General features: G+C 41.1%; 1 protein-coding gene across 1 annotated transcript in view; it reads left to right on the top strand.

Annotated features, from left to right (window-relative positions):
- LOC308268302 (piwi-like protein 4) overlaps positions 1-12017 on the top strand; it is a gene marked incomplete at both ends in the record, with an annotated part of 119366 nt that overhangs the window by 70416 nt on the left and 36933 nt on the right. The window contains 4 exons of the mRNA XM_080703449.1: positions 1792-2006; positions 7880-8001; positions 9946-10026; positions 11269-11466. Of these exons, the coding sequence (XP_080559575.1) occupies positions 1792-2006; positions 7880-8001; positions 9946-10026; positions 11269-11466 (616 nt within the window). The remainder of the gene's footprint in view (positions 1-1791; positions 2007-7879; positions 8002-9945; positions 10027-11268; positions 11467-12017) is intronic.

The raw sequence follows: 12017 nt of genomic DNA, 5'->3' as shown, positions 1-12017 counted from the left end.
CCCTCCAAACTGCATCTCATTTTGGAAAAGATTTTCTTCTTGCTCCTGGGGTGGGATAAGTCTTTCTGAACTTCAGCCAATGTGGGGAGCCAGATTCCAGGCTCATCCCTGATACTGCATGCATAATTGTGGGCATATGTGTTTTCTGGGAACTAAGTCTGCTGTTTTCATTGGCTTCTTGAAAGACTTTGTGGCTCCCTCCTCATTGTGCAGATCAGTGTTTTTCAAACTTTTAAAAAATCAAGGCACACAGGAAGAAATACATAGGTTATTATCCAGCAAACACACACTGTAAACATACAGTTGAAGCAAAAGTTTCATGAAACAGTGCAAACCCTTAACCACATGCCAGGCACTCTGGTCCATTTTTTGTATTCTTATCTCTCCAATGAACATACTATTCATTTCACTTGATTTCGTAAGTGCAGCATTAATGGGACCAGCTATAGTTTGAAAACACTGGTGTAGATGATCTCAAAGGATCTTGCCAGCGCTGACATTAGAGTTTGACTCCTCTTAGTCCATTTATATGATCAGCTAAAATATGTTGCAGTTTCCTCAGGATCTGGGAGAACCAAAGAAAGGTTCTCTTCAAAATAGCACAAGGACGGCCAGGCGTGGTGGCGCATGCTTGTAATCCCCACGCTTGGGTGGTGGAGACAGGAGGATCGCGCAGGTTCCAAGCCAGCCGTGTGCTCTGGCTTAAGAGACCCTGTTTCCAAATAAAAAAGTATAAAAATTGGTCTGGGAGTGTAGCCGGGAAGTAGAAGGGTTTCCAGGAACCCAGTACCACACACACAAAACAAAGCACAAGGACTCCTTGCGCCTCCCAGGTATGTATGGCAGGTGGAGACTGTAGAAATACAAGAGCACATGTGATTCTTTTTCTTCCTACTTGCCTTAGGCACTCATGCGGTACTTCTTCTACAAAAAGAGAAAAATAGTGTTTATTCAAATCATTTTCTTCTATGAGACAAAAAACTGGGCAGTTCCCTAAAAGGAGAAGTGAGGAAAAATTCCTTGATACCCTCAGATCTGTCCTGAAGGAGAATAAGCCATCTGAGTGCTGACTGACTCTGTAGGAGCCGTCTCTGATTTTGTCCTGTAGACTTTGCAGATGTGAACGAAACTTCCTATAGGGAGCAGGCATTCCTGGAAGCACAGGTGGCCTCCATGTGGCTGCAGAAAATACATGTCCCCAGGCCCTATCTGTTTTCATACAGGAAAGATAATAGTTCTTTCCTCGTTTCCAGTCCTCCCCTCCATCTCTGAGGGTCTGTTGTAGGACTTGCAAAGCAGTCTGACCACTAAGGAATTTGTTCCCCCCAGACTTTTCAGAAGTGTGGTTAACTTTTGATTACCCAGAGGTTGGGGGTTGTACTCACGGTTAGAATCGAGCAGTTTCTTTGCAATGTTGGAATGGAATAATTTCAGAGCAGCCTGTGAGACTGTTGCTCCAACTGATTTGAATCGCAGAGAATCAGAGCTAGAAGGCAGCCCGGGTAGGGGTCTGGAGTAGGTGAGTGCAGGTGGCTCCCTCCTCCCAGGGTCAGGAATGTCCGGATCTGCCCCGTCCCTCTGAGGACTCTTCACATGCCAATCTGCTCTACTCCCCAAAAAGGTATTATCAGGCTGCACGTTTCAGCGTTTATCTTGTGGCACTGAGCAAAAATCCTTGCTTTATACCAACTACTATACATATGCAAAATAATTTTCTAAATGATGTGGTTAATATTAATGTGGTGGGGTGTTTGGGATGAAAAAAATTTTTTTTGTGTGTGTCTTCCTCAGGTTCCAGTGGAATACCTGTGACGCTGGTTACAAATCTCTTTAGTTTAGATTTGCCCCCGGACTGGAAGCTATACCAGTACCATGTGACATTTAGTCCAGATTTAGCATCCAGAAGGCTGAGGACCGCTCTGCTGTATAGTCATAGCAAACTCTCCAACAAAGCAAAAGCATTCGATGGCACAGTCCTTTTTCTCTCACAAAAACTAGAAGAAAAGGTATAGTATGGTTAATTTTTCAGTATATGTGTGAATATATATATGTGTATACGCTTCTGTGAATGTACTTTTAGAACATTTTTACAATTGGAATGAGTATTTTACTCATTCCTTTTCCCTCTTTCCTGTTCCTGTGTTTGAGAGCAAAAAGACTTCCTAATCAAAAAAGACTTCATTAACAATTGATTCTTTCTTTTACAAAGTTATTTAAAAACTTGTACTGGTGCTTTGCAATTGTATACGATAGTGGAATTCATAGTGATCAGTCCACACATGCACATAATTTTATTTGGTCTGTCCCCCCCCCACCCCCGTCTTCCTCCCCCCCCCTCCCTCCCCCATCCCTTTCCACTACTCTACTGGTCTTGCTCTTAATTTCCATTAGGTCCCTTTTCTTCTTTCTGGCTTCCACATATAAGGAAAACATGTAACTTGATTTTCTGAGTCAGGCTTACTTCAGTTAACATGATGTTCTCCAATTTCATCCATTTTTTTCTGCAAATTACACAATTTTATTCTTTATGGCTGAGTAAAACTCTATTGTGTGTATTTATCGCATTTTCTTTATCCATGTATCCGTTGATGGACATCATCATTAAGAATAGATATAATAATGCTGACAAGGATGTGGGGAAAAGGAACACTTGCACATTGTTGATGGGGTTGTGAATTAGTACAAAACTATGAATATGTTTTCCAATATGGAAGGTTCCTCAAAAGACTAGGAATAAAAAGTTCCTCAAAAGACTAGGAATTAAACTATTATATGCTCCAGCTATACCATTATTCATTTTCTTTCCAAAAGAATTAAAGTCAGAATACTGCAGTGATTCATGCGTGCCTATGTTATAGCAGCATAATTCACAATAGCCAAGTTATGGAGCAACTGATTTCTTAAGAAGCCGGTGGTTTGGCATCTTAAAAACAAGGCCTATAAGTGTCTTTAAAATAGGCATCATTATTTTTTTATTTATTTATTTTTTTTGGTGGTACTAGGAGTGGAATCCAGGGGCTTTCTACCTCTGGACTATACTTCCAGACCTATTTTATATTTTATTTGGAAACAGGGTCTCACTAAGTTGCTGAGAGCCTCACTAAGTAACTGAGGCTGGCTTTGAACCTGTGTGATCCTCCTGTGTGAGCCTCCCAAGTGTGGGGATTACAAGCGTGTGCCACCATGCCTAGCTGAAATAGGCATCATTTTAAAACTCTTCTCAGCTAAGGCATGGTGGCGCATGCTTATAATTCCAGGACTTGGAGGCTAAGGTAGGAGGATTGCAGGTTCACAGCCAGCCTCAGCTACTTACTAGATCCTATTCAAAATAAAGAATTAAATAGAACTGGGGATGTTGTTCAGAGGCAGAATAATAGCCTTGGGTTCAATCCCCAGTATCATATAAGAAAAACTTTTTTCAAAATAAGAATTCACAAAACACCAGTTCGTCTGTGGCTTCAGAGCTTTAAATTTATCTTACTTGTTTTTATTCCTGTACATTGTGCCTGTGTGTCCAAGTAACTTCACATTAATCTCTTAATCTAGCACTATCATTTTTTCATGACTTGCTCCATCATATGAAATATGTGATTGAAGTCAGTTCTAAGATTATTTTTGAAAATTCACCACTGGAAATGGCAGTTGAATGCTTCATATTTCTTTCTCCATTTTTAATGCATTAAAAAATTCTCAGATAAAGATCTTGCTGTTGATGTTTTTAATCATATACTTTGTTCTAGGTACATGATTTCTAAGTACTGATTCTAAGAAAAAGAATCAGTTTCCATATGAAAACTTAGAACAGAACATGGGATTAAAACTTTATGCCTTGGAGCCGGGCGTGGTGGCGCACGCTTGTCATCCCAGCATTTGAGAGGCTGAGACTGAAGGATTGCTGTTCGCGGACAGCCTCAGCTACTGAGGCCCTCCGCAACTCAATGAGACCCGGTTTCAAAATAAAGAATAAAAAATTGGGCAGGGGCTGTAGCTCGGAGGTCAAATGCCCCTGGGTTCCATCTCCAGACCTGCAGAAACAAACAAACAAACAACTTTATGCCTCTGGCCCTCAGAAAGCTCAATCTTTTAGTTTAACAATTTGGGCCGCCTAAATTTAAATTTTTATACTTCAGCGCATCTTTGTAAATTTCCTCAAGAAATGCATGTCTGAGCATTTTGGGGTCTTTTATCCTTTTATGTGGTCCCAAGATTTATAGGAGCTGCTGGAATGATTATTTTGTCTGGTGTGGAACTTTAAAATTATACCTTACAGTTAAATCTACTGGCTTAGAAACCCCGAATCTTTAAATTTAGAAACATGTTTATATGTTTCTAAATTTCACCATATATCCTTATTGGTCCTTCAGTACTTTTTCTTGTGCCCAGATGTTGATAGCATGCTAATATGATTTCTGATACTTAAATGTCATATTTCATGTGTATTGCTATCACTGAAGATTATTTTTTCTTATAGATGCACTTGTAGTAATAGTTTAGAGATTTAGATATATTAAAATTATTTTATGCCACACTTGAATAGTCGAGCTTATTTTACTTATATGTAACAAAAATGGACAAATTTTACTCAGCAGGTGCTAGGAATTAGTTAACACTGCTCATTTCTCACCTAAAATGAGCATGTGATATGTTGTCTCAAGTATCTTTTGCTGAGGATGGAATCTAATAAAGATGCAGGTAAAAAATAGACTATAGCCAGGCGTGGTGGCACATGCTTGTAACCCCCGCACTTGGGAGGCAGAGACAAGAGGATCACACAGGTTCAAAGCCAGCCTCAGCTACTTAGTGAGACTCTCAGCACCTTAGTGAGACCCTATTTCCAAATAAATTATAAAAATAGGGCTGGGGGTGTAGCCTGGAGGTAGAAAGCTCCTGGGTTCCACTCCCAGTACCACCACCACCACCAACAAAAAAATAAGAAGTAGACTATAAATACACATTGTGTAACAAATTAGGTCTGTTGATTGTATTCCCAAACATAGGTGATACCAGCTTTAAACAGAAGAGTCTTACTCCTTTTCAACATATGACCTGATACCCAGTTACAGTGAAAGTGTATTAACAATGATACTGCCATACTCCTTTTCTTCTGGTCTTAATATTAATTTAGGCTTAATCCCACATCCCTGCCAATCCCTTACACATTCCTAGGGTGCATTTTGTAATTGAAGAAGCCCTTCTGCTAATTCATCTACTCTATGAACAGGATGGTTCTAGAAGTCCCCTTCAGCTGCCTTCTGGCTTTCCACTGTTTTCCAGACTCCATTTGTGTACACAGAGCCACAACTGACTAGAGTTACTATCGATGTTCACCTCTGTTTGCCACTCTTATATGTTTATGAACAGCCTACTATGCACCTGGTAGAGCGTTATTACCATAGAGGAAACAGGAGCTCTTGTTCTTAAAAACTTTAAATTTAATATCAAAGTTATAAGGAAGTACAGTGCAAGGTAGAATGAAATGCATTACTTAATAATAACTAGTTTTTATTTTTATTTTTTTTTTTACTATGGTAACACTTATTGAGTATTTACTAAATGGTTAAGTACCATGCTTGGTTGTTCCCCAGACTGGCCCTGCACATCTCTCTTAAGATGAGCACATCCATATATACTTTGTGTCTCACAAGGAACTGATACCTCTCTGCTACTCTTTTGCCAACCAGGCTACATTTGTGGACCACTTGCTCTGCCAGGCCTTAATATCAGGATCTCAGTTAATGCTCTCACCACTCCTAGAACCTAGAGAGGTTTAGTATCTTTCCCATAAATGACATAAAGGGCTTGCTCATAGGCAGGGTCATCCCTAGCAGGACAGAGAGTTATGCTTAGTTTCTTGGGTAGGATTTGGATCAGTGAAATGGACACTGGGAGAAGAAAGTTCCTGGGCAGAAGGGGCCAAGGAACAATTATAGGGGCAAGGGCATGTTTTAGAAACTTTTGACCAATCAGATTTTACTAGGAAGATGTAGAAGTTGGGGCCCCAAAGATAGGTGAACTTTCCATGTCCCTCTGAGAAAAGGGCCTGTCCTCCGTGGACCTCTCTGTGAAGCCTTTATGAGAGAATTTTATGGGAGCTGTGATAAGTTCCAGTTATTCTGTTCTCATCCTGCTGAGTAGAGGAAGACTCACAAAGTGCTAACAGAATAGTCTGAGCAGAATGACCTTGAACAAAGACACACAGCGCTGCTCCTTTTGTAGCCTTCCTGAGGACTTGCGCTGTGGATGGGAGTAAGAGCCATGCACTGTCCCATTCAGTTGTCACAGCCCTGTGATGAAGTTGGGCTCACTCCTACTTAAGAGATGGGGGGAAAGTCTTAGAGAGTTGAAGAAACTGGTCCCCAATCACACAGGCAGTGGACAGAGTCTTTCTAATTCTAAATTATGTGTACGTAAGCACTGTGGTAAGTAGTGATTTTGAAACAGCTAAAATAGACCAGAGACTAGAGACTGATGTAGATGCACTAAGATTGGCTGCCTGATTAGATCATGGATGGAGGGGGAGGAGAAAAGTTCACCCTGAGGTTAGCAGCCAGGGGACCAGCTGGCCTGGGTCCAGTAACAGATGTGGGAAGCTAAGCTGCAGTTGGTGTTTGGTGAGGGAGGGGCAGAGAGGACTGCGGACTTTGCTCTTAGGTGGCTGTGGGGAAGTGCAGTTCCTGAGACCATCTGCTGCCCCCCCCCACTCCTCACCCCAGCATCCTTTGTTGTCTTAATCCTTTGTCCTGAAGTACCTGCAGCCTTTTGAGTACTGCACTCCCCCACCACCAGGCTTTTCCTGATGCCCATGAGTTCTTCCTGCAGCTGTTCTAATTTCTGTAGAATTTTATAAGAGGCAAGAAATCATCTCAATGAAATATTTTACCCCTTTCCCCAGGAAGAGACCAGTTTTTCTTTGTTTCCATGTAATGACAGGTTCCTGCCTTAAATTCTTAGTTCAGTCTAAAAGTGTTACAGTACACTGTAACTATAGAAAGTAGGCACAGATATCTAAGTGCTAATTCTCTTGACTTCTGATTCATTAACCTTTTGAAAAATCCCTGATCATTGATTGAGATTTATAAATTTATTTGTGAATTATTTTATTTCAAAAACCTGCACAGAGTCTTGTCTGGTTCAAGAATCTCTCAGTTTAGTTAGGAGGCTGTGAGAGAATCCTACTCTGCACTCCTAGCATTAGAACATTGTTTCAGGTTGCATAAGAGCCCTAATGATTTATCCAAATCTTTCACATTTTTTAAATTAGATTTCCAATCTGTCCTAGCATCTATCACTCTCTCCTCTCCTCGCATCTTTTCTTTCCTTCTTGTCTACCCCTCTCTCCTTTCTTCCTCTCCTTTGCTCTTCTCCTTTATGAATTAACTTTCAAGAGGCTATCCTCTGAAATCTATGAATTTGGCAGGCAGGGTCGTCCACTAATAGGTTTCTGGGCATTCATGAACCCCTTGAAAATGGGTACACTGTTACTCTTGGGGCATATACATAAGTAAGGTTTCTCGAAAGAATGTAGCTTTTATCAGACTCTCAGTAATTTATGACCCATTTATCTTCTACCCCCTGACAAAAGTCAAAACCCTCTCTTCTGGTATTCTCTTTGGATCATGTCTTTGAACCATAGCCTGGCTTTGATTTTTCCCTCAAAAAGTTGGAAAGTAGAGAAATATGTTGCATTTTTAGGATAAGCAAGATAGAGAAAAAAAGCCACTCTGAACTTAATGTGATGATGAGATTATGTTACTCATCTACTAACACCTGCAGTTGTGTTTTCGTTAATGTATATTAAATTGTGATGACTTTATAATATCTACACTCTGTGCACTTGGGCATCAGGTGTAGAGTGTATTTTAAGTACCTCTTTTCCCAGGTCATGGAATTGTCAAGTGAAACTCAAAGAGGTGAGGCTGTAAAGATGACTGTCAGTCTTACGAAGGAGCTGCCATCAAGCTCCCCTGTGTGCATCCAAGTTTTCAATATCATCTTCAAAAAGTAAGGCACTTTGAATGTGAATTTCATTTGGGCTAATGATACCTTTCAGCTAATGGCACCTTGAGTATTAATGTGATCAGCCATTTTGTTGGGAGTGTGCCAGCAGCAGTGCCCATCATTAGGACAATTTTAACATAATTTTTATGTACTTGGACAGTAATGTGCAATACAGCATTGACAGCCCCTCTTGCCATAAATCGTCATTAATTATCCAGTGGTATCCAAGTTGAAACAAGAAATGTGAGGGTTATTGCCATCACACTGGTAGCAGAGAGGGTACCCTTTTCCTTTTCTTTACCTCCTTATGATTCTGGGGATTGAACCCCTGGAGATTTATTTATTTATTTATTTATGTATTTACTAAGTTGCTAAGGCTGGCCTCAACCTTTGATCCTCTTGTCTTAGCCTTCCAAGTGCTGGGATTGCAGGCAGGCAGTTTTCTTTACTTTTTTTTAACCCTTCTCACCCATCACCCCCAGACTTAATAGTTCGCTGTGCTTGACTTAGTCACGGAAGGATTAGTTGTCCTCCCTGTTGGTTGATTTGGTGCACTCCACCCTCAGCCCGCACACCTGGGGCAGATGGATGCCTATCGCTAAGCTTTCTAGTTTTCTTCACACTGCTCCCAGGGTCATGCATCTCCAGAATCATTTTGGGGATGGGTTGAATTTAATCAGCACGGATTTCCTGGCCTCTCACTGGACCTAGTCAACAGAATTTCATAAGTGGGGTCTGAAAGTCCAAAATTTTAGCAAACTTCCCGAATGAGAAGTGGATACACTAGAGCATGTAGACCAGTTTTGCATGCTGTTGGGGGGGAAACAGTAAGATGATCAACTCAAAACACTCTGAGGCCAGCTGGGCGTGGTGGCGCACATTTGTAATCCCAGTACTTGGGAAGCTGAGACAGGTTCAAAGCCATTCTCGGCAGCTTAGTGAGTCTCTCAGCAACTTACTGAGAGCCTGTTTCCAAATAAAATATAAAAATAGGTCTGGAGGTATAGCTTGGAGGTAGAAGGCCCCTGGGTTCCACCCCTAGTACCACACAACACAAAGCAAACAAATAAACAAACAAACCTCTCCAATGCCAGCCCTTTGCTCAACAGCAACCTTTGGAGAGGCTGGAACAGGATGCCGGAGTTTTGCTCAGTAGTAGGGGAAAATAAAGGAACTTTCTCCACACAAATGCACAATTTCTGATTCTGGTCAGAGTCGTATCTAGTCCCTTTCTGTTGTATACGGGCCTCAGCATAGTGCTGCCCAAAGCACTTCAGGCCAGTCTTACGCATTCTTGAGAGGAGATTGCTTCAGACCAGGTAACATTGGGAAGGCAGTTTCCGGTGGCAAAGCTTCTTCACTTGTGTGGTGTCTTCCTCCGTCCTCCCTGGAGCACCCTGAGGTGCACACTGTTACATATTTACCATTTTACAGGTAAGGAGGCTGAGGCTTGGTTATGTTGGGTAGCCCAAACCACAGTGTTGAAATTCCTGTATTCTGACGCAGAACTTCTTAAATTTCTCTCACACACTGGACAGCCTCTTGTCTGTGATGTGTTATGTTGCAGAAGTTAGTGGTGAAGAGGCAGGCGTGGTTAAGTGGTGGCACTTGAACAGCCTCATCAGAAACAGCCTCCACTTAAAACGGGGAAGAGGCTGAAAGAGTCTTGCGTCACCCTTATGGCCAACAGAAATGTTACAGAAAACAGGTGTAGTTGGTAATTGACCACATATTATCCCTACACTTTAAGCTCAGACAGATAAAAATAATTTGTTTTTATCATTCTCAAAGTAATAGTTTTTATATGCACATATGTGTATTTAGTACCTAAATGTTAGAGGAATTCTGTACTTTGTATATTTTTATTATGTTCAACATGGGTACAAACTTAGAATCACACTGTTATCAAATAGTATTTACCAAAAATCTAAAAATATGTAATTGCAGGATCTTAAAAAAGCTGTCCATGTACCAAATTGGACGGAACTTCTATAAGCCTTCAGAGCCAGTGGAAATTCCCCAGCACAAGTAGGTTTATTTATGATTTCAGTTTCTCTGAAATAATTATCATGTGAGCAGCAAATTTATGATGTAGTATTATATACCATTATGCCTCCTATGAGAGGCTTTGTGATATGAAGTGTAATACATTTTTATATTTCAAGTTGTTTTTATAGAATGGTGAAGGTGAACTTGGAGCTCAGAAGCTTGTTTTACTGTGCCAGATTATGATTATTATCATCAGTTCTGGGAGAATCCTGAAACAGAATCTTTTGTGTATAACAAGTAATCCTGAGAGGAGAATCAGCTGTATCATGTTATAACAAAAGTCAGTGCTGTGTTCTCGTCAAAAGGAAGATAGCATGGTCAGGGTGGTTGGTATGAAACCACTGGGTGAACAGAGGTTGGAGAAACAGCTGACCTGTGGAGCCATTCTGAACACTTGCAGAATGTTCATCTGACCCCGGGGACTTGGTGCTGCAGAGAGAGTGGTCAGCTGTATTGAACTGGTTAGTCCTCAGCTCTCCAAAATACTGTGGTCAGCGCAAGATAGGCAACTGGTAGCTCAAAGATAGATACGTAAACAAAGGGGGAAGTGCATAAAAGATAGAAAATCGTGCTGAAGTATTTGGCCTTGTGCCAGGTGAAGGCCAGGGATACTGCTGAGCATCCTATGGCTACAGAACAGTCTCTGCCAGAGAAGCATCCAATCCAAGATGTCAGTAGTGTCAAGGCTGAGAAACTCTGCTTTACAGGAGTGAGTGTGTGTGTGTGTGTGTGTGTGTGTGTGTGTGTGTGTGCACATGCGCATGTGTACATATGTGTGTATATGTATGTACTGGGTATTGAACCCAGGGACATTCTACCTTTGAGTTAAAACCCCAGCCCTCTTTTATTTTTTATTTTGGAACAAGGTCACACTAAGCTATCAAGGGCCTAAGTTGCTGAGGCTGGCTTTGAATCTGTGATTCTTCCTGTCTCAGCCTCCCACGTACTGGAATTACAGGCATGTGTCACCACACTTGGCCTGATTGGAATATACTAAAGACACTCCAGCTAAAATTAATGGAATTTTTTCCTCTTCCTCCTCATTTTTTGCTTTTCAGTCAGTGCCTAGAAGAAATCTGTCTAAAGAAAAAATTAATTAATTAAAAATTAATTCTCTAGAGAATTAGAACAAAAATCATTTAAAACTCTTTGTTGCTTTTCTGGTATAATATTTTAAACATTAATTTTTAAACTTTTTATTATCTTTCTTTGTTTGTAAAGAATATCCCTTTGGCCTGGGTTTGCTATTTCTGTGTCACACTTTGAAAGCAGACTCCTGTTTAGTGCTGATGTGAGTTATAAAGTTCTCCGGAATGAAACTGTTCTCGAATTCATGACTGACCTCTGCCACAAAACAGGCACATCTAGCTTCACCCAGGAGTGTGAAAAGCAGCTGACGGGGCTCATTGTCCTTACAAGGTAAAAGTCTACATCTAAATGACTTGCCTCTAGAGAGCAGGTTCTTTTTCATGTTTGGGAGCAGGAGTTTCATTCGCACATGACCAGAGCATAGGTCTGGTCAGTTTGCCCACTTGATTGGAAGACCTGGTTCTCCTCAGTTGTGTACAGTTCAGGCTTCCTCATGCCACATTTTGGACTTTACCAAGCTGGTGTGGTCCCAGGTTATACCACCTTGCCCTACTCTTCACTCCAAATTCATTCCAAATTTTAATTAATTAATTAATTAATTAATTTTTTATTTTTTGCAGCACTGGGGATGGAACTCAGGGGCATTCTACCTTCGAGCTACGCCCCCAGCCCTCATTTTTATTCTTTATTTTGAAACAGGGTCTTACTGAGTTGCACAGGGCCTCACTAAGTAGCTGAGGCTGTCCTCAAACTGCAATCCTCCTGTCTCAGCTTCCCAAATGCTGAGATTACAAGCGTGTGCCACCACGCCCGGCTAAATTCTGCCTTTTAAAAGAGGTTTTATTTTTTATTTTTTAGTACTGGGGATTGAACCCAGGGAC

The sequence above is a fragment of the Muscardinus avellanarius genome (genome assembly GCF_963383645.1).
Source record: "Muscardinus avellanarius genome assembly, chromosome: 1".
NCBI classification, from domain to species: Eukaryota; Metazoa; Chordata; class Mammalia; order Rodentia; family Gliridae; genus Muscardinus; species Muscardinus avellanarius.
The sequence above is the reverse complement of the archived record's forward strand: the minus strand, read 5'-3'. Positions and strand labels throughout refer to the sequence as shown.